This window comes from Pelodiscus sinensis, chromosome 2, assembly GCF_049634645.1.
Source record: "Pelodiscus sinensis isolate JC-2024 chromosome 2, ASM4963464v1, whole genome shotgun sequence".
Classification (NCBI taxonomy): domain Eukaryota; kingdom Metazoa; phylum Chordata; order Testudines; family Trionychidae; genus Pelodiscus; species Pelodiscus sinensis.
Genome location: NC_134712.1, coordinates 106,082,217 through 106,107,144, shown reverse-complemented (window position 1 = coordinate 106,107,144; position 24,928 = coordinate 106,082,217). Strand labels below are relative to the sequence as shown.

Here is a 24,928-nt window from a genome sequence, read left to right as displayed (position 1 = left end):
GTGAGCCATTTGTCCTTACACACAAATTGACTGTCACATGAGGTATAGTGAATAGTGCAAGTCTTTAAGCTCCGTTCTAAAAAAGGCAGGGCATCCAGACTAAAATATTTGCTGTTTGAATTTGCCTGTATCCTACATCTGAGCTGTCTAATTCAGTGCAAGTATTAAGCGCCTTGTTGTTGGTCAGTAGCACACCTCTGGCACACCAGTGCTAAGTACTGAGGAAGAGGCATTCAAAAATCAGATGCTATGCCAGAATCCTTGAAAGATGTGAGGAGGTCGAGCTCTTCTAAAGACAGGGCTGTGTTAGAGATGTGAAGGACCACCCTATCAACCTCAGCCTGACCAGTCCACAAGGGAAATCCATTTCCTGGACACTACAGTACACTTAAATAATGGACAAATTTCCACCACCCTATATCGGAAACCTACTGACGGCTACACTTACCTTTATGCTTCCAGCTTCCATCCCAGACATATTTTTCAGTCGATTGTATACAGCCAAGCCCTACAATACAACTGGATTTGCTCCAACCTCACAGACAGAGACAGTCACCTACAGGATCTTTACAGAGCATTCCTAAAACTGAAATACCCACCTGGGGAAGTGAAAAAACAAATTGACAGAGCCAAAAAAATACCTAGACATGAACTACTTCAAGACAGACCCAAAAGAGAAAATAACTGAACTCCTCTTGTTGTTACTTACAGTTCACAACTCAGACCCTTCCAACTCATTATACACAATCTACAAACCATCTTGAAAAATGATCCCTCACTCTCAGAGTCCTTAGGAGAAAAACCTATTCTTGCTTACAGACAATCCCCTAACCTGAAACGTATTCTTTCTGATATCCATGCTGCACAACCACATCATAAACCTCCAGGAACCCAGCCCTGCAACCAAAAAAAATGCCAACTCTGCCCATATATCTACACTGGTGAATTCATCACTGGAGCAAACAACATAAGCCACAAAATCAAAGGGTTGTTTGACTGTACATCCAGTAATTTGATCTATGCCATCAAATGCCAGCAGTGCCCCACTGCTATGTATATTTGACAAACTGGACGGTCTCAGCGGGAAAGAATCAATGGATAAAAATCGCATATACGTAAAGGGAATATACAGAAGCCTGTTAGTGATCATTTCAGCTTGCCTAACCACAGTCCGACAGACCTGCAAGTAGCTGTCTTGTCACAAACCAGGTCTATAAGCCAAATACACAGAGAAGCCCTGAAATCCCAGTTCATCCACAAATTCAATTCACATGCTAATGGACTCAATTTTTATATGGGCTGGTGGGGATTCTACCTACTTAATAACCACTGAAGGTGCTAACAGCTCCCTGGGTGGTATCCTTCCTGTTTTAGGAATCTATCTATTGACTTTGATTTTTATCTGCTTAGGTTTAAGTACCCATTCTCCAGATACTTAATGATGCTCTGTCTTCCACCACCTCTTCCCCTCTCCTGTTTATTTTGAGTTTTCATATTCCCAACTCATAACTCGGTCATCTGAAGAAGTGGGCTGTGCCCATGAAAGCTCATGATACCATCTACATGTTTCATTAGTCTATAAAGTGCTACCAGGCCATTTGTTGTTTTTTTCTGTAACAGACTAACTCGGCTACCCCCTGAAGCTCCAAATGCTTATCGACGGTCGACAGGCTAGTGGACTAGTCATTCTCCCCCACCCCCCTTGCTTTACTTCCAAGTGGCAGTGCTGCATGGAGCCTGCCAGACCCTGCGCTCCACATGGCGCTGCCACTTGGAAACTCTGTGTGCAGCCTGGAACCAGCTGGGGTGTTCCCAGACTGCACATGATGTTTCAAAGTGGTAGTGCCGCATGGAGCCTGGGATCAGCTGAGGACTCCCCCACTGACCCCAGGCTCCATGCAGCACTGCCGCTTTGAAACGCTGCGGGGAGCCCGAGATCAGCTGAGGACTCCCCCACTGACCTCAGGCTCCATGTAGCACTGCTGCTTTGAAACACTGTGGGGAGCCCGAGATCAGCTGAGGACTCCCCGCTGACTCTGGGCTCCGTGTGGCGCTGTTGCTTTGAAACACCGCGGGGAGCCCGGTGTCAGGCTGAACACAGCGATTCAAAGCAGCAGCGCCGCATGGAGTCCGGGGTTAGTTAGCTGATCCCCGGGCTCCACGTGGCACTGCCACTTTGAAATGCTGTGAGGAACCCAACGCTCGTGAGGAACCCCCCACAGTGTTTCAAAATGGCAGCACTGCACAAAGCCTGGGGTCAGCGGGGGAGTTCCCCCACTGACCACAGACTCCACACGATGCTTTCACCTTTGAAGTATAGCAACAGTCCACTTCAAAGGCGGAGGCGCCCTATTGACTAATCGAATAGTTGATGCAAAATGCATTGGCTATTCGATTACTCAATTAGTCGATATTTAGTATCCTTAGATATCTCCTTAGAGCATTCCTTTAAAACAGAGGAGTTTATTGACTCCAAAGCCCATTATGAGTCTGCAGATATCAGTTCCCAAAGCATCTTCATTGGCATCTCATTGCACCACGGTACTGTAGAATGTCTTCCTTGTGCCATCTTGAGGCATTTGAGGTTGCAAGAGAATTGCTAATTCTTTCAGTGCAGTCGTTTGCACAGTTCAAGAGGCTTGCCTGGCACTGGGTGCCCACTCTGTCACTGTCGGTGTTATATCTTCTGCACTAGACATTTCCATTGGGTTCAGCCATCAGAGTATCAATGGAAAGGGGTACTGTCTAGGGCAGGGGTTCTCAAACTTTGTGATACTGCGACCACCCTCTGAGTTGCTCGCGACCCCCCTCTAAGTTGCTCATGACCCCCAGGGGGTCGGAACCCACAGTTTGAGAGACATGGATCTAGGGGAAAGCCACAGATGAGATCTGGAGAGGACAAAAGATAGAGTAAAACAGGTGGGGGCAAGACATTTTTCTCCACTTTGTGTTCTCTGCCCTCTTTGCTGTCCTCCATAAAATTGAAAATATAATGCAGGTTGAACTCTCTCTAGCCTGCCACATTTTGATCTGGCAACATCCATGGTCTGGCATGATTTAGGTAGCTGGATGTGCACTTACCATGGGTGTGGCTAAGTTTCACATGGTGCCATAAAGTTTGTTTACAGCTACCAGTTGTGGCTCTGTGTTTTGTGCTGTTGTTTAGCTCTAATTTACCCCAAATGTCTTCTAAGAGCCCAGTAAGCAGTGGAATTGTTGGTAGTGCTGCTAGACAGTATTGACCTCTTGTGATCTGGTAAATTCTCTAGTGTAGCACCAGTCAGGTCCCAAGGGTGCCAGACTAGAGGAGTTCAACATGTATAAGCTAATACTGCTTATTTAAAAATAACACAGGGAAGACACCAGAATTTAAGCATTGTTCAATATTTCATTTAGATTAAACTTTGAAGTAATACTGCTATTGGCATGTCTTCATAACCAAAGACAGTTGACAGTCATTATTGGCTGTAATAATAAAAAAATAAAAACACAAGTTAGCATTGCTTTGTATTGGTGTGTCTAATGGACCTGTTGAGTTCTTCTGAATAGTTACAACTCTCAAATTACATTTTTTTGCGTATTTAAGTAAGCATTCCTGTAGCTGGTATCTTCATCTTTCCTAGTTCAGGCAAGAACATTTTACTGAAGTGCTGTCTTTATATGCTGTTCTGTGCAACATCTTTTTTTGAACTACTTTGTGTTGTCAGAGGAAAACTACAGTTGCATGTTCTTGTTTGTATTCTAGGTTAATTTAGGTAGCTTTTCAGCTTCAGTTAGTCAATTGTTACAACATTCATTTAAAAATGCATGTTCCATATCTAGGATGAAAATCGATCAGTCTAAGATGGTTGGATTCCAAGTCTCTTAGTGACACAGATACTCAAATAATAGTGTTTCAAATAACTGTATTTGTACACGTGAGAAATTTTTAGGATGTTGCAATTGTTATTGTATGAGCTGAGTCTTTCTTTCTTCTTTCAAAGGAAATCACTCTTCAGCAAATAATGTCTCTCATTGGTGGTGTGAAAAAGGATATGATTATTTTAGAAAAGAGTGAATTTTCAGCACTCCGAGCTGAAAATGAGGTAAAAAACCCACATGCAAACTACTGCATCACTGGAGATTTTTTGTATACAGTATAGAGAAATGGTTTGCAACTTTTTGCATACCATGGCTTCATGATGCAACAGAAAAATACTTTATGGCTAGCTGGGAGGAAAATCTCAAAGCAAGGGACAGTGATCATGAGCCCCATTTTGAGAACACATAAAAGAGAGGAAATCCATGAATCAAGCTTCACTATTGGGTTTAAAATTTCTCTGTATTGGGAGGAGGCAAGGGAAAACCAAACGTAGGGGAATCCCCTTGCAGAACTCCCAATAACCTGAAGAAGTAGTAATGTAATAGAATTAATAATTAAACAGCTTGATGCAGTAGTAGTTATATAATCCATAGCTGAATCCATGTCTTATAAGATTTAGGCTCGTTTGGGAACAGAATTAAAACACTCCCTCACATGTCAGATGGTCATTGCTCCTCTTCCTAGAGGCTGAGGGTATCCTTTTGCTATACAGGGACCTGGGTTTATTAAAACGGAACCCTTAAAAATTCTGGAATATTTTAATAGCAGAAAGAAGCTGTAGATAGACATGCTTCTAAAAAAGTGTTTTTTGCAGAAATAACTACAGGCAGTCCCCGACTTACGCGGATCCGACTTATGTCGGATCCGCACTTACGAACGGGGCTTTCTCGCCCCGGAAGTCGGGGCGAGAAAGCCCCGTTCGTAAGCTGCTCCGGTGCCCCTGGTCTGCTGGAGACCGTCTTCAGAAGACCAGGGGCACCGGGCGGGTTCCCGCGCTTCTGAGGCTTTGCCAGAGCAAAGCCTCAGAGGCGCGGGGAACCGCCGCTGCTGCCGCTTCAATCTGGGTGCCTGTGGTCTGCTGGGGACGGTCCCCAGCAGACCACAGGCTCCCGGACTGAAGCCGCAGCCGCGGGGGGGGGGGGTCCCGCGCCTCTGAGGCTTTGCTCTGGCAAAGCCTCAGAAGCGCGGGAACCCGCCCAGTGCCCCTGGTCTGCTGGAGACGGTCTCCAGCAGACCAGGGGCACCGGAGCAGCTTACGAACGGGGCTTTCGCGCCCCGACTTCCGGGGCGAGAAAGCCCCGTTCGTAAGTGCGGATCCGACATAAGTCGGATCCGCGTAAGTCGGAGACTGCCTGTAGTTATTTCTGTAGTTATTTCTTTGCTCTGGCAAAGCCTCAGAGGCGCGGGACCCCCCCGCGGCTGCGGCTTCAGTCCGGGAGCCTGTGGTCTGCTGGGGACGGTCCCCAGCAGACCACAGGCACCCAGATTGAAGCGGCAGCAGCGGCGGTTCCCCGCGCCTCTGAGGCTTTGCTCTGGCAAAGCCTCAGAGGCGCGGGACCCCCCCGCGGCTGCGGCTTCAGTCCGGGAGCCTGTGGTCTGCTGGGGACCGTCCCCAGCAGACCACAGGCTCCCGGACTGAAGCCGCAGCTGCGGCGGGGTCCCTCGCCTCTGAGGCTTTGCTAGAGCAAAGCCTCAGAGGCTCTGCTCCCCGTGTCCCTGGTCTGCTGGGGGGGGGGGCAGCTAGTGTGCTTCCCCCCCCCCCCCAGCAGACCAGGCTTTTGTTTTGGACTCTGGGGCAGAGCAGCTGGGGCGCTGCCGATTGGTCCTGCAGCGCCCGCTCTGGGCACTACTGGACCAACCCGGCAGCACCCCAGCTGCTCTGCCCCAGGTCCTGATTCAGCCGCTGCTGGTCAGTTTCAGCAGCGGCTGAATCAGGACGCCTGGGGCAGAGCAGATGGGGTGCTGCTAGGTTGGTCCAGTAGCACCCAGGAGCGGCGCTACTGGAGCAACCCAGCAGCACCCCAGCTGCTCTGCCCCAGGCGTCCCCAAGTCAGCTTCTGCTGAAACTGACCAGCGCTGACTACAGGAAGCCCCAGGCAGAGTTGCTCTGCCCCGGGCTTCCTGGAATCAGCTGCTGATCAGTTTCAGCAGCAGCTGACTTGGGGACGCCTGGGGTTCTTAAGTTGATTCTGTATGTAAATCAGAACTGGCGGTCAGTTTCAGCAGTGTCTGAATCTGGACGCCAGTTCCGACTTACATACAGATTCAACTTAAGAACAAACCTACAGTCCCTATCTTGTACGTAACCCGGGGACTGCCTGTAATTGATACTGTAACCTGTCTCACTTCTGCTATTATTTGAAAACATTATACCACTCAGGACTAAACAATCTATCAAATGCAAGGCTTCTAGATATGTATAGAGAATGGATATTAGTGTGTAATTGTTTACACAATTAACCATGGGCACAGCAGTCAATCCTAATGGCTACGCACTCCTCCCTTGCTGCCTCTGTACTGATGTGTACTGGCTCTCGCAGTCATCCTCTCCCCTGCTGCCTCCCACAGGCAGTAATGCAGGGTGGGAGACGGGAGCTGGCTTAGATAGACAGGCAGCTGCACTGGGGTTGAGGGCATCAGGCAGGAGCCTGTACATGTAAGAAGCCAGCTATCAGACTATCACAGGCAGCAGTGCTGAGGTGCAGACGAGAGCCAATATGCAGAGGGAGCTGACTTCTTAAAATTGTCTCTCTGCACATGCCGGCTCCCGCGGAGCGGCCTGTCTCCCCCCCGCCCTCCCTTTGCTTTCTCCCACAGAGGCAGCAGTGAGGGGCGTTAGGCAGGAGCCAGCTCCCACCTGCCCCTTTCTCCGGTTACATATTTACAAAAATAAATATTTGCTAGCATCCCTAATGTATGGTTTATTGCTCAATAGTACAGTGCTAGTAGCTGTAATGCAGACTCACCAGCACTCTTAGAACATTCATATGTCCTTCTACTTTTTTTTTTTTTTTAAGAAACTGAAACTTGAATTCCTGCTGCTAAAGAAGCAAGTAATGGTAAGATACATGGTTTATATTACTCCTTAGATGCAAAATGATTATAATGATCATGAAGAATTTAGAAAGCTATTTTCAGCATCTGTCTTGTTCACTTTTCAAAGGTTTTTACTTCTCTGCCACAAAGCACTTAGTTGTTGTTCTGCAGGTACCATGGTATGGGGGAATAAAATTCCCTGGAAACTATCACTGTAAATAACTTCTAAAGCCATAAACTGTGTAACTGGTTGCAATTTAAATCTGTTACATAGTTAAACTCCCCTTTGGCCTTGGCTCCCAGCTTCTCTGGCCCCCAAAGCCTTCTGGGAGCCCATTGCAATGTCAGTTTTGGTAAATGATTAAGCATCAGCTTATTGGTTAACTGGTTAAACTTTTAAATTCCTACTGGACATTGTAGCTAAGGCAGCTTCATATAGGTATTCTTCAAAAGATTAAAACCTAAAAATCAATTTTTAAATAAGATTTATTCAAGTTATTGCTCATGTCCATTCTATTGTGCACAATTGTTGGAAGATTTTTCCCCTAGCAATATCTGTCGGGTCAGCTGTGAAGCCCCTAGAATGGTGCCTCCATGATGGCGTGTATATAGGTTCTTGCTGCCCCCTCAGTTCCTTCTTAGTGCCAGTGGTGGTTGTTGGACCATCTTGGCCTTGTTTTGCAAACGCCTTTCCTAGCAGTTTTTTTCATAGCTTTTTATATAGTTCCTCTAGTTATTACTGTGTTATAGCTGGAGGATTCCCCCATTCCCATTTCCTCATATGTGGGGCATGCCTCAGTCCCAGGCTTTAAGCCCTACAACAAGAACCTGAAGTCTCTGCCACATGGTGACCTGCGTGACTCCTGCCTCAAGCGGCTTGGAAAGGGTCATCAAGCAGTCAAGTGTAAAATCTGCAGAGGCTTCAAACCTCTGGGATGAAGACAGAGAGGAACTCTTGCCTGAAACTCCTAATGGAGGCAGTACTTCGCCTACAGGTAACATTGGAGTCAGCTCTGGCAGTTCCGTGCTCAGCTTTGATGTTAGCTATCAGTTAATTGAATAGTCAACTAACTGCATGAATTCTCAGCAGTTAGTTGACTATCCTGTAGTCGTGGAGGTGGAGCTGGCAGCCAGTGCAATCCAGCTCCATCCCAAGGAGCCCCCTGCCAGCCCTCACTGCTGCCTCCGTGAGAATAGCCAATTTAAAAACCAGTTCACCTCGTGGATCAGCTGTCTGCCGTCCTGCACTGCTGCCTCTGACACAGAGGTAGCAGCGTGGCATGGTACAGTCCCCTGTCCACAGGGGGTTGGTGCTCCCCACGGACAGAGGATGCTAGAGGGGAAGGGTCAGGGGAGGCTTCTCCAAAGCAGCCTCTGTCTGCGGCGGCCCAGGCTGGCCACAGACAGGGGCTGCTGCCGCAAAGTAGTCTCTGTCTGCAACGGTGACAGTCCCAGTCCTCTGCTGGTGTCGTGGCGGTGCCAGTCCCAGCCCCTTGGTGATGCTGGTCCTAGCCCCCTTCCCTGACGCTGCTGACTCTGATAAAGGCAGAAGCGCAGGCCTGGGTGTGCAGGCAGCACCGCAGAGCTGGTACTGGAGGGAACTGGCTTTTAAGCTGGCTCCTCCCATCATCGGATCCTGCTCTCCCTCCACGCCCCCACCCCACCCCACCTGCTGCTTTTGATATCGAGGCAGCAAGCGGGGGAGGGAATACGAGCAGTCGACTAGATAAGCCTAGGGTTAATGGTTAATCGGTTAATCAGCTAGTCAACTACTCATTCATATCTCTAGTGAGCAGTGCTCCAACATAGTTACAGGGATGCCTCTGTGCCAAAGAAGGACTCTCAAAGAGCTCCATCAGACACCGAGGCCTAGTGCTAATGTGCAGCACCGTAGTCAGTCACCAGTGCTGTGTAAAAAGAAGATAGCAGTCAAGGACTGATGTAAATGCCCATCCAGGACATATGTAGGACAGACACCTGGTCCTGTATCATAAGTTCACCTCTCATCATGCAATCTCCCAGCAGTCTAGGGCTGACACTGCCGTCAGTAGCATAATGTTGCAGTCCATAACCACATACTTTCCAACCCTTCCTCCAGTCATTCAGCTTGGTAGTCACCTAAATGGAATGGACATGAGCAATCACTTCAAGAAAAAATGGTTACCTGCCTCTTGGAGCTGTTCTTTGGAATGTGTTGCTCATGTCCATTCCAAATCCTACATGCCTCCCCTCTGCCAGAGTAGTCAACAGTGATGCACATGTCATGCAGGTACAGTTCCTATGAAAATGCGTGGTATCATCCCCAAAATTACAGCACTGTATCTTTGGGCACAGGATTGGTTTTGTAAGAATCTGCTAATACATTTTTTGAGTTGCAATTAATTTAAAAATGGGTTCTGTACAAAATTTAGCCCCATGTGCTGTTTTTTCCCCAAAAATGATTGTAATAGCACAAAAATGAAAACTCTCTTCAAACTTCCCGTATATTTAATTTTACTGAAATGGAGTTTACTGACTGCATTAAAAGGGTTTTTTAGGATTTGTCATTTTAGTGCTATTCCTAACTGAAATCTTCTGCTTTAGAAGATGCTATGAACATTTTTTTCCTTTAGATAATTCAGTTATTACCTGCTTTCTTTCAAATGATTGCCATCTCCAATTTTCAATGGGAGTAAGCTATAGGATGTCCTTAAAGTGGTCTCTTTCAAAATGGATACCACTTCTCATTGTTCCCAGTGTTAATGAAGCCAAACGTCCCGTAGGAGTTTCTGTTTACCACTCCACACCCTACTTTTCTCCTCTCATCTGGAGAGAGGGCACACCCTTCCACTCTCAGGTTGTTGATCTCCTAATGCTGCTGCACTGAACTATCAAGATGTTGACATGCCTAGACTATGATCTTGTAAATATTGTCCTTCACCACCCCATCCGCTTCCTGTTGTCTTGGTTTCCATAATATTACATCATGTCTAAAATAAGTGTTATATTCTGTATTTGTATTGTACACTTTTGAAAACTCTATAGTTTTAAAATTATTCTAATTAATCCCTAATTTTCTATCATAATTAGTTTAATTTAATATTTTTCCTTTGTACAGATGTTAATATCTCTATCCCAAATTTTTTTCCCTAAAACTGGTACTTTTCATTAGTTGGTTTTATAGGGATTTAATGTAACCATAATTCGTTAAAGTTTTCCTTTGTCATAGTATATCAAGTTTAGAATAATATATTCTTAAATAAAACAAATAGAAATGAACAGTATTTGGGATAGGTTTGTTAAAATTGTAACTTAACGTTTTATAGTTAAGATTTGATAATTGTAAAATATCTGTCACTAATTTTAAAGTTGTTATTAAGCAGAATTAAAAGTACTAAAACAGAAATCAGTCTGTAAGTGGTGTTTATAATACAATAATTAAGCAATTATATTAGCTTAATAATGTTTTATGAAAAATGCTTGCATTCTCTGATACATAGTAGAATTTCCTGAAACATTCATCAGCATTCACTGTTATCCTGTTTATTATTTTGGTTAACAACTTGCTCTATGACCCAGAGTCAGGTGATTGGAATTCCTCTGGGAAATTGCAGTAAAATGGTAGCTGCCATTGAGAAGCAACATTTACTGCTATTGTACAATCAAAACACTGATAAATAACTCCATAATGTTTTAAAAATGCAAGAGGTCTATTATATAACTTCCAATAAATATTCCTTGACCTCTCATGTTATCTGTAGTTTTTCTTGTAAGCAAACAGTTATTAGAGAGATGACCATTACCACACTAGTGTAATCTTTGCAAGCATATTTTTATATGCTGTCTTGAGAGGATTAGAGAAGTAGTATGTTTGAGACATCAAATTTTACACATACCTAGACCTTGCCTCTAAACATCTAAGTTAATAGTACCTGGGAGATTAAATGTTCTCCACTTCTGTGGATGGACATGTTGCATTGTCCTGGATCTGCTGTGTCAGAGTTTTAGTCTCAAAAGCGGCTGCTAGTTGTCATAGCTCTCAGGAATCCTGTTCATCCCATAGGTCATGAGTACCTTCCATTGATTGAAGGGCCAAAACAGGTCCATGCTGTGAAACTGATGTAGCCTATCAGGAGAAAAGTCCTTTTATTGAGGTTTTCAGTTGGAAGGCACAATATATTTGTTCCGTTACTTTGTTTGTGACTTTAAAAAACACAGCATTTTCCTTTTTCAGTTTCTTGATTCGTTTTGCATAATTTTTTTCTAGGATGAAGTTACCAAAGTTCGTGCAGATAACAAATTAGACTTCAATCTAGAAAAGAGCAGAGCAAAAGAGCTGGTATGTCTTATGAATTTCTTCTAAAAGTGTGTAAAATATGAATACCATTTGTAATAGGTCAGGATTTACTGTCGTGATGTCCTGGCAGGTCTCCTCCTCCATCAGTGATGATAACCAGAAGGCTACTTGTGTGTGTGCTCAGTTGTGTGTTGTGTTGACTTGTGCAATTAGTTAACACAGCATACTCTAAGAGAGCCCTCAAAGACCACAGATCAGTTAAGGATTGAAAGTGCAGTGCACAGCCAAATTTATTGTTAAGCTAAGTACAGTAATAGCTGTCACTAGACTGTACCGAACCACTACACATGTGTACCCTGTAACAATGGAGTCAGCTCCGTCAGTAGGAGGTCCCACTGCCCCCTTGGCTGGACAAAGACAGCCCCTCCAAGACACCATTTTGTATACAGGTACAAATAAGTTACACATCACTCGTGATGTGTCAGGTTGCCTTTGATGCAACTTAGATACCACCCATCACTCTGCACCTCATGGTTCAGTTAGAACTCCTCTGTCCATCATGCTGTCATTTTAGACCCTTTCCTGAACCTGGGTCGGTATCGATGGGGAGTGTGGGTACCAAGGTCTTTTTAACAAGCTTGTGATACCATCCTTTTGGAATGTGCTTTCAATTTATGACCAGTACCAATTACTGTTCTACACATGGGTCTGTTACCAATTCGTGTTTTGCACTCTCTGCCCTGTTCATGCCATGTTCTGCGAGCAGAGGCCTGCTTCCTGCTCCCAGCTTAGCTTTGCTTTATATTAGATAAGTTTTGTCCATTGTTAACTAGGCCTCAGGCCTCAAACCAGGCATGTGCTACATCGACCTTTATTTCAGGCCCTCATCTTACTACACCATTTGGAATTATTTAGTCTAGAATGTAATTGTAGTTCACTCCATCTTCTGGAATGAACCATAATTATTCATCTTAGTGGTGGTGTAGTATAATGTGACACCATTCATTTTTAATATTTTAGTATATTTTGACATGGTTTTGAATATCAAGATTAATAAGGAAGGTAGGTAGAATAATTTTTTTCTAAATTTATCTAGTCAAATTATGTTTAAATGCTTTGTTAAATTATCTTTGAGCTTAAGCTAAAATAATAGAGGTTACAGTAAATTGGCAAGGTTTTGCTCTGTTTAAGAGTATTATATGTAAATGCTTTTACCAAAATGTATTTCAGCATGTCAAAGAAAATTATATTGCCTGACTTGAACAGCCTTTTTTGAATGACATTTTTTCTACAGATTTTATTTTCCTTAGTCACCCATCACATTTCACATTTATATTTCCTAGATGTGTAGTGAGGGAATAATATTAACAGTTACTCTGGGAAGTAAGCTTTATTTTCTTTAAATACTGTTCATCTTTTTTCTTTCAAAACTGGTAGATGTGCCCTTAAGAGAAATTACTGTTAAATAAGGCTAAAACTTAGTCACAGGTATTTTGAGTAAAAGTCATGGATAGGTATCAGGCAGCAAACAAAAAATCACTTTTACTATATACCCCTAACTAAAACTTGGGGAGGGAGACTCGTAGGGGTGGCCCTGAAGGACTGTGGGGGAAGGTTGGTGTGGCTGGGGCAGGCTCCCTACCCAGCTCCTGGGAAACGGCAACCCCAGCTTCTAGCTCTACATGCTGCTGCTACTCTGCCCAAAACCATGGTTCTGCAGCTCTTATTGTCTACAGGCAGAGGCAGCACATGGAGCTCGGAGGTAAGCACTGCCCTGCATCTCAGCCTCTAGCCCTCAACCCACCCGTGCTCCCCTCCCACCCTGCACCCAAACTCCTAGTGCTGAGGTGGCTGACACTGCCCCAGGAATAGCCAGTGTACTTGGCCTGGGGGTTGCCTGAATTGCTCAGGGTGCCCCCAGGCCTGCTGCATGGGCCACTCGAGAAGTCATGGAACCTGTGACCCCCCTCTGACCTCCCCATCTCCAGCCCAGCTGGGGCTGTGCACCATACTCCTGCCCCCACTTACATTGCACTGTCCCGTGTCTCCTCCCCCCCCCCCCCCCCCCCCCCCCCCCCCCCAGAATTCTGGTTTATATTTGAAAAACACAATAATTTGAATAGTGTTAATTTCAGATTTAAAGAAGGGCTACTTTTCTTTTCTTTTCTTTTCCCTTTCCCTTTCCCTTTCCCTTTCCCTTTCCCTTTCCCTTTCCCTTTCCCTTGACTCCAAAGTTTCAAAGAAAGTAGAGAACAAATCAAATCCTAATTAAACAATTATAGATGACAATAGAATCTGCATTTATCTTTTAAAACTTCATATGTGGAGGAACGATGAGCAAAGTGGCTAAAGGATGACCTTGTCCTCTTTACATCATGCATAAGAAAACACAGACTATAGGAATGTTAAAAGTTGTTAAATAGGTAGCTATGTAACTTATTAAATAAGTAACCGTGTAGCCAAAAATGTCACCAGTAGCACGGTTACATGCTCTGGACTCTGCAGGATAAATTTTATTTAAGCTTTATACTGCAGAGCCCACAGCAAAGCCTCCCCAGGAGTGGGGCCACCAGCCCTTGCCCGCCCGGTTTGCAGGGAGGTAGCTTCGCTGCTGTGGTGAAGCATCCTCTGTAGGAGCTGTCTGAGGGTAATGTACACTATTAACCGTTAAGCATTAGCTTACTGATAAAACAATTAGCCTGTTAATTCTAACATCCCTAACAGAATATAAATCTATCCTCAGTTATGGAACTAATGTTAATTGAAATCTGGGTGTGTTTTTAAATAGAAATCTGCAATCCTTCCCTATTGCCAGTCAACAAACATTGCCATAATTAAAGAACAGACTCTGCTGCCCTTATAGCTCTAAGTTTTGCTAAAACATTTGGCTTTGAGCTCTGCTTTCTTACAAAGAGCAACATCTGTTCGACAATGGTAACTCTAAATATTGTAGGCAAACACAGAAGAATATGGAATTCCATCTTAGGAATTATAACAATGATGTTGGAAACTCAGAAAAAGTTCTAGCTGGAAAGAAGTTCAGAAGAGAGGGTAATGCTTTTTTTGTTTGCTTTTTTTCTTCAGTATTCAGTTAATGAAAGAAAACTGCTGGAAATAAGGACAGAAATAGTAGCAATGGTAAGAATTTAGAATTTAAGAACAGATTGTTGAGTAATAAAATAAGGCTTATTGTATTTGCATATTTTAAACAGACACAGACAATTTTAACATGCATATTATTTAAATGTATATGTCTCAGGTTTCCTAAATGTTCAAAAGCTGCTATCATGTCATCCCTCGGTTTTCTCTTTTTCAAACCAAAAAAAAAACCCCACAGTTCTTTCAGTCTTCCCTGCTAAGTCATGTTTTCTAGACTTTGAATAATTTTTTGTTACTCTTCTCTGGACCTTCTCCAATATCTCCACATCTTTCCTGGAATATGGTGCCCAAAACGGGACATAATACTCCAGTTGAGGCCTATTCAGCACAGAGTAGAGGAGAAGAATTAGTTATTGTTTCTTACTCACAACACTCCTATTAATGCATTCCAGAACTATGTTTGCTTTTTTGCAATAGTATCATACTGACTTATATTTAGCTTGTGATCCACTGTGAAGCCTAGATCCCTTTCTGCAGCTCTCTTTCCTAGACAGTCACTACTCATTTTTTATGCAAGAAACTGATTGTTTAAGTTGCATTTATGTTGAGCCTCTATTATTGTATCTGAAAAGTTTCCATGTTGTTTACAGGGATTTTACTTTTGACCCTGTACTTTTTAATTTTTGTTTAACTAATCTCCTAACTTTTGTGTAGTTTCCCTTCCTGAAATTAAATTAAATTCTGTCCTCCTTCAACATCTCTTCAGGATGGAGATTTAAAGATTTGCAGTCTTGTGATTTAAGAAATAATTCTATTTTATGCTTCACAGATCTCAAGAATAATCACATTCCAATACATTGCTGCCACTGGTGGCTCCTATATTTTACGTTCAGAAATAAATTATATTTAAACAGTGCACTTCAGTCTGTTAAACAGCCATGGGGTGTTCACAAAGCGTATTATTCTGAGATAAAACGGCATCTGGTTATATCACTTTCTGGATGATCTGTTAGCAAAGGTGCAGTCATGAGCTTGCCATGTTCACCAAATGGTCTAATTCCTGGATCATAATAGATTCAGAGTGAATCACCAGAAGAGCTCACTTATGCCAGCTTAGGAATTCTAAAACAACCTGTGTCTTGCAGTACCATAATAAGAGAAATTTGACCTAATACAAGCTGCAGTTCCTTAATACATGAGTGCATTCAGCTGATCCATATGATAAAGACCAGTGAGGAAGGAAAAAGTGCCTCCAACTTTCATCTCCTTCAGAATTTTTCAATCCAGCATGGAAGTACCTGGTTCAGGATATGGACCATGTGATAATAGTCCCTTCAGATGTCCAGTCCTTTCTGTAGTGACTACTTTGGGTATATCTCCCCAGGAATCCCAGCTCAGCATCAACCTCTTGGAGCTGTAGGAAGCAGGAAATACAATAGTCAGCTTCCTCCCAAAGCTCCTTCTGATAACTGCAACTATTCACTTGGAAGGTGACAGCAGAACTACTAGGCTCATATCAACTGACAAGATTGGACGGAAAGTAAAAGTCTAAAAAGTGAGGCCAGAAAATTCTTCCATAATTGTCTCACCTGGTTATGTCCATCAGAGCCACATACATCTGTAGCAAATATTATCGATTTGTTCAGTTGTCTTAATTGAATGGTAGAACAGTAGGAGCTACCCAAACAAAAACCTGATTAGATTATATCAAGGTGGTTTTACCATGATAGATATGTTTACAAACTAAAACAACAGGAGTAATGAATTTTGTTCTTCACATTTAGCCTCCATATAGGCCTGGAGAATGGACACCATCTCATTTCTCTGACTGAGCTTCCAGGAGCATGCCTTTTCTCCTCATAAACAAGGTGATCAGACTGGATCAAGCCTCAGTAAAGCCAGATCATCCCATACTAGCCCAGGCACCTTTGTTTTCCTAGACTGATACACATTCAGTATGTCTACCATTCATTTATATTGCCAGTTTCTCAGCACTTTGGACATCTGAACCTCTTCAAATTGTGCTACACATCACCAACAACAAAAGAAAGGAATATGATTGGTGCATCCTTAACTGTAATGTAGTGCTGGTATAAGGAAGTGTACAGATGAGTGAGATTAAAAATGAGGCCAGATCTTACATTTCTTCTGGTAAAACTCCTGTTTTACTTTATTGGAAATTTGCTTGAGTAAGGATTGTAGGATCAGGAACAAAAGCTGTAGATAAAGTATAGTCATAATTAATTTTTAAAGACAGACTACAATCCTTTTGATGAGGATTTTATGATGGAATCTGCAGCTAACTGTAATAAATCCATCAGGAAATATATATGTTTTTATAAGCATTTTTAAAAAACACTGCAGTGGAGCAGTCCTTTTTTTATACTTGTGGTCACCTAAATGTGGCAATATGAATTGTCAGTACTGTAAAGGAAACTTCTGGCCTCTTAAGAAATATAACATTACTTGATGCTTCTTAAAGGAAGGAGTATAACTCCAAAGAAAGGCTTATCCTTAATCTTTAATGCGAACTCCGGTCATCTGAAGAAGTGGGCTGTGCCCACAAAAGCTCATGATACCATCTACATGTTTTGTTAGTCTATTAAGTGTTATCAGACGATTTGTTGTTTTTTTCTGTACAGACTAACTCTGCAACCCCCTGAAGCTTCTTTAATACATTGTTAGTACTGAATTTGCAAAAGTGAAATGAGACACACAAAAGAGTAATTCAAAAAGGAAATAGATTTAGTGTTTAACCATTCAATTTTAAAGTTAAATTGTGTTCAAATAACTTCATATTCTGCTTTGTTTCTAGCATGCAAAACAAGACCGAGCTCTAACTCAAACAGATAGAAAAATAGACACAGAAGTTGCAGGACTGAAAACAATGATGGAATCGCACAAACTTGATAATATTAAATACTTAGCAGGTAAGGAATCCTGGCAATAATATGCACTCATTTTAGAGTTGAATTTGACTCTCTTGTTAAAAGCCCTGATTCAGCAAGATACTTAAGCACACTCATTAACTTTAGTGGGAATATTTATATGCTTAAAATTAGGCACATGCTTATTTGTTAAATAATGCTTACATTTACTCTATTAAAAGAGAAATGAACTTATTCCAAAGCCTCTGTCTGTCAGAAGCTGGACCATAAGGGATGGCTCACTTGATATTTGCCCTGTTCTGTTAATTCCTAAAGCATTTGGAATTGGCAACAGTCCCTGAAGAAAGAATACTTAGCTAGATGAACCATTGGTCGTTTTTATGTTTGTAGGATCATTTTAGGGATGTTAAATTGCAATTAATTAGCTAATAGTGTAGCTAATGGAATTTCCATCAGCTTCTCAATTAGTCTATGGGGAGCGGGGGAGAATGCTCGCTACCCCTGCTACAGCTCTGTAGTTTAACTGTAGTAGGAATCAGGTGAACATTTCTACATTTAAACTACAGAGCCACAGTGGAGTTAGCTCCCGGAGGTGGCATGAGCTGGGACTAAGCAGCTCCAGTTTGCTCCGGGAGCTAATCCCGCTGAGGCTCTGCCTTTTAAATGTAGTAAGAGCCCCACTGGGGTGGGGTGGCTCTTCCTACATTTAGTTGGGGTGGTTCTTACTACATTTAAAAGGCAGAGCCGCAGCGCTGCTGTGCCTCTCTGCCTCACCTACTCCACCTCTGCACTGCAGAGACTGTGTTGGGGGGGACTTGCTTTTAAGCCGGGTCCCCCCAGCACCAGCTCCTCCTCCCCTCCCCCTTGCTACCTATAAAATAGAGGCAACAAGTGGAGGTGGCGATGCAAGTAGTAGACTAGGCTTATCAGGTAGTCGACTATTTGACTACTCTTTGCATCCCTAGATCATTTAGCACTACATAACTGCTCTTATTAAGTCAAAGTAAAACCATCTTTTCTTTTTGGAAAAAAAGAGGTGAGGGCTCATAAAAATAGAATTGCAAACTTGTTAAAGTATAAACTTTTCAACCAATTAAACTGATCGTATCTATTTTTTGACTGAGATTTAAAAACTATAGTGTTTGCCGGTTATTGGACTTTGCTGCTAATATTCATATTGTCTTTATTTCCTCATTTCATAACCATAACTTGCTATGTTGCTCTTACTTATTTGGAATGGTAAGCAATGATAGGATTATTCAGTATTACTGACTGCTTTCCCCTTCACTCCCTCTTTCCTTCCTTTCATCTCTTGTCATTTTGTGGTCCCTCCCCCCCCCCCCCCCATTTGAAGTTATCTTTTTACTATGGAGATGAATAGCTTGTTTTCTTAAATATAAAATAAGTAATATAGCCATAACTTGAAACAGTTAATTATATTTGTAGTTAACTGTTGGAATATTACTTCCTGAGGGAGTGATAAAAAAACTAACAATGTACTCTCACCTTTTCTCATTTTCCCCACTAACTCTTGTTTTTCCTTTCAGGTTCAGTATTTACATGTCTTACTGTAGCACTGGGATTTTATCGTCTGTGGATGTAATAAAGTATGTATATAAAAGGACTTGTGCTCTCTTGCCTTATGAAAATCAAGAATGTTTTCTCCTAGCTTCAAGAATTCAGTCTTCACTTTAAAGCAAGTCAATACTATTTTATTTATATTTCTTTTTAAAAATAATTCTGTATTGAGAATGTAACCAAAATGTGTCTGGGAGTAAGTTCATGTATCTTAGTATAGGGAGAAGATAATGCCTGGTCTGTGCCAGAGGTTGTCTACACACCTCTGCCAATTCCCCTCAAGGCTTGACCTGCAGCATCCATTTGCTATTGTAGTTTTAGCACCTCATTTAAGCAGACAGCCAGTTGTACCAAATTGTGTAGTGACTGTATGTTGTGGCAAAGAATCCACTAAGTGTTACATGCCAAAGTCTGCTATGATGCGCATGTGCAGTAACAGTTGTATGTATCAGAACACAATTTGGTTGTAAAATTAAAATCTCCAAATATATTTAATTTGTGACCTTAAGTGCAATTTTGGACCTAAACTTTGGAGAAAAACACTACTGGATTAATGCACATCCCACACACTTCCTCTTTGTTAATAAAATGTGTTCATATATTGTAAAGAAATATTTTTCTATCTCTTATGCTAATTTTTAAAATGTTTCCATCATGGTTTGGTTTCCAAACTACCGTCCAACCAAGCATTTTTCTGTTTCATGAAAGAGTAGTATGATGAAAGTATTTCTGTGACCTTCTTGTGTTTTTTTACATAGCATGTTAAGAACTCACATTAAGAATGGATAAAGTTCTGAAACTTATTGCATATGCTAATTGTAAAGTTTGTACTAAAGCTGAAACAAGTTTCAAGAGCAGTGAGATCAAATAGCTTATATTATATCTCTGTGAGCCCATGTAGAGATACAAACTTCCCTGTCAGTGTTTGATTGATAGAAGAGAATTGCATCTTCTACTCTGGAGGGGAGAATTAAAGCTGATTACTTCTCTTGTAGGGAAGAAAAAGCAATTGGCCATGACTTGCTAGCATGACAGCCTTAGGGTGATGATCAAAAGGGAATGTCTACACTAACCATTTCCCCAAAAGTTTCCCACTGGTTCTACAAATGGTACAGCTGTTTTAATGGAAGCAATGGTAGGAACACTAATATAGACTAGCTACAAGTGTGTTTAAATTTGTTCAGAACAAGGTCATATGAAATGGTTGTTAAAATATCAATGCCCTTTTCTAGGGCACCAATCAGGAGGTGGGGGGGGGCGGGTTATAGGGAAACAGGACCAGTGTGTCCCAGCGCCAATCACCAGACAGCTACTAGGTCTGATCACCCTCATTAGCCTAAGGTTTTGTCTTTCTCTTTTTCTCCCTCTCCCTCTCCCCTTTCAGGGTACCATTCTTGTGCTCCCTGGTTGGCTGGCTAACTTGTGTATATATGTCCCACTAGCAATTTAATTTTCTTAGCTGTTGGGGCTATCATTTGTTATATGAAGGCAGAGATTAGACAAGATGGAGGTAGAAGGATCTTGCAAAAGTTAGGACTAGCCTGGATCTAAAGACTAATGCCCTGTTGTTTAGCCTGCTAGCCACATGTGGCTATTTGACCAGTTGAGAGTGGCTAGTTCACTGTAGCAGTAACCTCTATAGTGGCTACTTCCTCAGAACTGGTTGTACACAACAGGGCTAATGGATAATCATTAAAATGTAACACTGATAATAATCTGACTTTAATCACTCGATAAAAAGAATCGATTGGTCTTTCTGATGATCAATGTATACTTCAGTCTTTTATGTATAAAAGCAAATAGTGGGAACTGTACAGTCTAATGTAACAAGAATATCTCTGATCATCTGGATGCCTACGCAGTTGATGAAATGTCATAATACTAAAATGTTAGTGAATTTCAAATTTAATTTTCATATTTAATTTCAAATTTACAGTGAATTCTTCTGAAAAGTGACATTCTTCTATTAAAGGAATCTGAGACTTTAGCAGTGAAATAAAGCAGCAAAATTATATTATTTTTTTCTCCAGAAATGGATCTTGAAGGAAAAACAGCACACTCAATGTTTGCAGTAGACTGAGATTAATAAAGTTAACGTGGCATCCAGAAAAAAGGCAACATAAATAATAGGAAACATTCAGTATTCCAAGCCTGTAAAGACTCCAGGTATGGTGTTCAAGGCCATTATTTTTCTAAATCAGATGTGTGAATAGATGCAAAGCCTTCATTGATCAAGAACATGATACATTTTTGCTATGCATTTAAAAGCCTTTTCAGATCAGTTTTCATGGTTTCTGACATACTTATGCAAGATGTAATATTTACCTGCATTGGGAATTTTAAAAGTGCAAAATCTCCTATGTTTGAAAAGCTCAAATAAATCCCTTCCAATATGATCCTTAAAATCAAAAGCCAGCTTACTGATTCAGATGAGGAGCAAACATATCACCTTACACACAAACTAGTTTTTGGAACTTAAGATTTGATCTGAAGAGCAAATGCTAACTACAGGTATCAACTGGGAAACTCAACTCTACTGTCATTCGTTTTCCATTCATTAATTTCTCTAAAAGCTGCTTTTTTGTGCCCATTCTGCATAATGTCATTAGTATTATAGCCTATTTCGCATCAGGTTTTGAAATGTATTTCTGTATCAAATATCAAGATTTTACCTTTGTATTGGCAGACCTCTGTTTAGGTGTGATTGTATGATGTAGCTAGGTAGGCTTTTGTCTTTCTATAAAACAGTCACTGCAATCTTGACATTTTTGAGGCAGCCAACCTTTCTGTCAATAGCATAATATGCTGCTAGGCAAGATATGGGAGTTCAGATTCTGAGGACTTTTAGGCCAGCCTGGACTTCTGCAAGAGGGTATCATGAGGGGGTAGGTTGTTTTTTGCGGTGGGGGTATGATTAGGGAAGGAGTATTGCAGTCTTCCTCTGCCAGAGATACAGGTTGATCCTATTAATAAACCTTGGGGCTCTGGGGAGCAAATGTGAATCATGGAGAACCTCTCACAAAACAAACTTTACGTGTAAATATACTAGTAGGAAAAGAAACTGAAACTGGGGTTCTTACATGTTTTTTATTTTGCTTACATTTTTGTTTTTTAATTAAAATCTGTAACCAAAAAAAGGTCTCTTTCCTTAGTAAGTATCTGTTTCTGTTTCTTTACAGCTACATTACTGGTGTTAAGGGTTTATGTGCTAAAATCATGAGCGGAGAAAGAGGAGTTGATTAAACCTACATATTTTCTTTGCATTAACTAGAAATGTTTGATTTTTCTATGCATACAATCTACCTTCATGTACTGTGTATCTGTCTACAGCACCCCAGAAGCAATCTCATGCTTTTACCTACTTATACCTTCATTCCTCTGATGTAATTGGTGAATGTTGTTCTTTCTTCATCCATTTTTATATACACTGGCATAGGAAAAAATATAGATTACCTATTCCTCCGTCTCTGCCATCACAGTCTTGTCACTAACACTTTATTTGTCTCTTCAACTGTTTGCTTCTGTTATAACTGTCCTGGATCTTGCTATTTGACCAAAATATTAGAATGATCATTATAACCAGGATTATATCACCCTAAAAGTTTTAGTATCTTTTTAGTATATTCAAAGTTTTAAAGTGTGATTATGACCAATAAATAATAGCATTTTCTCATTTAACATACGTATCCATTGGGTGACTGAAGTCAATGGCAAAATCCTTTATTGACTTCAGTGGAGCCAGGATTTCACCTTTTTACATCCTGTGGAAGTTTTCAGGGCTCAAATACAGGGATCCTTTTTACTTCTAAACTAAACAAATTCTATTTGAAAACACTGAACATGAAACAGCACAATACATATAGTCACTATCGTGATATAACTGCATTATAAATAAAAAGTTCTTAAAATAGATTCGCTGATTTCTTTTTATAAATATACTGGAACAGGAATTGTATTTGAAAAATAAATGTATTTCTTGATTACTTGTTGGTTTCATAATGTGTTTATCATGTTTTTAGCTGTACAGCTATTGAATTTATATTTTTACAGATTCAAAAGGTGCATTACATTTGAGCAACTATTACATTATCAACTTTTCATGTTAAGTGCATAAATAGAAAACTGACCTTTGCAATGAAATGTGGAATATTTGATGTTTATTGCAATCTAAAATAAAAACATATATGCTGGCAAAATGACTTTTCTATTTGATCAAAGCTAATATAATTGAGAATTTTATTCTTCTTAGCACCAAACTAGTGTAGACTTTTTAGCAGCATTTATCACATTTACCATTTTTTGTAACATGGCTTCTGTACCACTTAAAAGACTTTTATGTTCCTGAGCAGAAGTTTTTTAAAAAATAATTGTTGTCTTATTCCCTATAGGGCATTCAGATTTCTGTGTGTCTACAGTAGTCTTTATTAATTGTTCTCTGCTACTGCTTTAGAGAAAATGGGAAGTTTGGTCTGAGGTTGGGCTATGTCTACACTATGGGTATGTCTACACTGCCACCCTAGTTCGAACTAGGGTGGCTAATGTAGGCATTCGAAGTTGCAAATGAAGCCCGGGATTTAAATATCCCGGGCTTCATTTGCATCTTGCCGGGCGTCGCCATTTTTAAATCCCCGTTAGTGCGGACTCCGTGCCCGCAGCTACACGCGGTACGGAGTAGGTAGTTCGAATTAGGCTCTCTAATTCGAACTACCGTTACTCCTCGTGGAACGAGGTGTACTGGTAGTTCGAATTAGAGAGCCTAATTCGAACTACCTACTCCGTGCCGCGTGTAGCCGCGGGCACGGAGTCCGCACTAACGGGGATTTAAAAATGGTGGCACCCGGCAAGATGCAAATGAAGCCTGGGATATTTAAATCCCGGGCTTCATTTGCAACTTCGAATGCCTACATTAGCCACCCTAGTTTGAACTAGGGTGGCAGTGTAGACATACCCTATGAAATTAGGTTAAATTTATTGAGGTTGACTTTTAGCATCAGATTTTATAAAGTTGAAGGCACGTGTCCTTACTAAGCACATATATATATATATATGGTCAATGGAGAGCATTCCCACTACCACAGCTAACATCGACTCTTACAGCAATGCAATGTGAGTAGCCATCCCACAGATCCTGCCGCCCATTTGAATTCTGGGTTAAGCTCTCTATGCCTAATAAGACAAAAACATTGTTGTGGGTGTTTCTGGGTATGTGTCAGCCTTCAATAATACACTTACCTCCTCTCTCCATCTTGGTTGAAGACAATGGCAATCGTTTCATGCCCTCCTTTTTTCCTGGTTATCTGTGCAGATGCCATAGCAAGTGGGCATGGACCCTGCTCAGCTGCAAAATGCTGTGGCAAGTATTTTAAACATTATCCTGGGATTTGTGCAAAGCCTAGCCAGGAAGCCACACTCCCAGATGTGCAGGAACATACTGAATGGAGCAATTGTTATACTGTATGCTGACGCCCGTGAGGTATGTTGGCATAATGGAATGCCGATTCTGGTCCTGGGAAACAAGCAAAGAGTGATGGGACTGCATAGTTATGCAGCCATGAGATGATGCAAAACTTACACATGTGTAATGCCACTTTCATGGAACTGTGTGAATTGGTTTTCCCCCACCCTGAATTGCAGCAATACCAAAATTAGACCTTTTCTGACAGTTGAGAAGTGAGAGGCAATAGCCATATGATAGCTTGCTATGCCAGACAGCTACTGGTCAGTCAGGAATCAGTGCAGAGTGGGTAAGTCCACAGTGGGGGCTGCCATGTGATTCAAGCATCCGGGGCAATCAGTATCCTTCTGCTAGGAAGGATAGTGACTCTGGAGGACATAGGGAACCCAGTTATGCAAAGTCTCCCCTAGCTATGGTGAGGTGATAGATGGAACAGATCCCTGTCTTGGTGCCAGACCACCTTGCCAAAGAATCTCAGGCCCAGGGTCTGGATGCAGCCCCTGGCTTGCCTGGATCTGGCCCCCAAGGCTCAGGGGCTCCCCCAGTATTGGGAAGCCCGTGCTGGTTGTTTCAACCCTTCCTCCCCCAGCTGCTTCACCACAGTGCTAGAGCACACAAAATCTGCTAGAATGAGCTCTCTAGGCTCTGGTGTGCAAGGGGAAAATGGGGAGTCTTTCTCATTTGGAGGCCACTTTGTTTTGGGGGGGGGGTTGCTTCTCACTTGTGTGCGGCCC

The 24,928-nt window shown here is 41.8% G+C and overlaps 1 protein-coding gene across 5 annotated transcripts in view; it reads left to right on the top strand.

Annotated features, from left to right (window-relative positions):
- MCUR1 (mitochondrial calcium uniporter regulator 1) overlaps positions 1-22,935 on the top strand; it is a 30,186-nt gene extending 7,251 nt beyond the window's left edge. For 2 of the 5 annotated variants that reach the window (XM_075921196.1, XM_075921198.1), the window contains 6 exons: positions 3,984-4,085; positions 6,880-6,921; positions 11,145-11,216; positions 14,259-14,312; positions 17,089-17,203; positions 18,709-22,935. In XM_075921196.1, the coding sequence (XP_075777311.1) occupies positions 3,984-4,085; positions 6,880-6,921; positions 11,145-11,216; positions 14,259-14,312; positions 17,089-17,203; positions 18,709-18,764 (441 nt within the window). In that variant the 3' untranslated portion in view covers positions 18,765-22,935. Of the gene's footprint in view, positions 1-3,983; positions 4,086-6,879; positions 6,922-11,144; positions 11,217-14,258; positions 14,313-16,057; positions 16,142-17,088; positions 17,204-18,708 lie in introns of all 5 variants that reach the window. The other 3 variants (XR_012901635.1, XR_012901636.1, XM_075921197.1) reach the window with 3 other exon arrangements.
- The last annotated feature ends 1,993 nt before the right edge of the window (positions 22,936-24,928 follow it).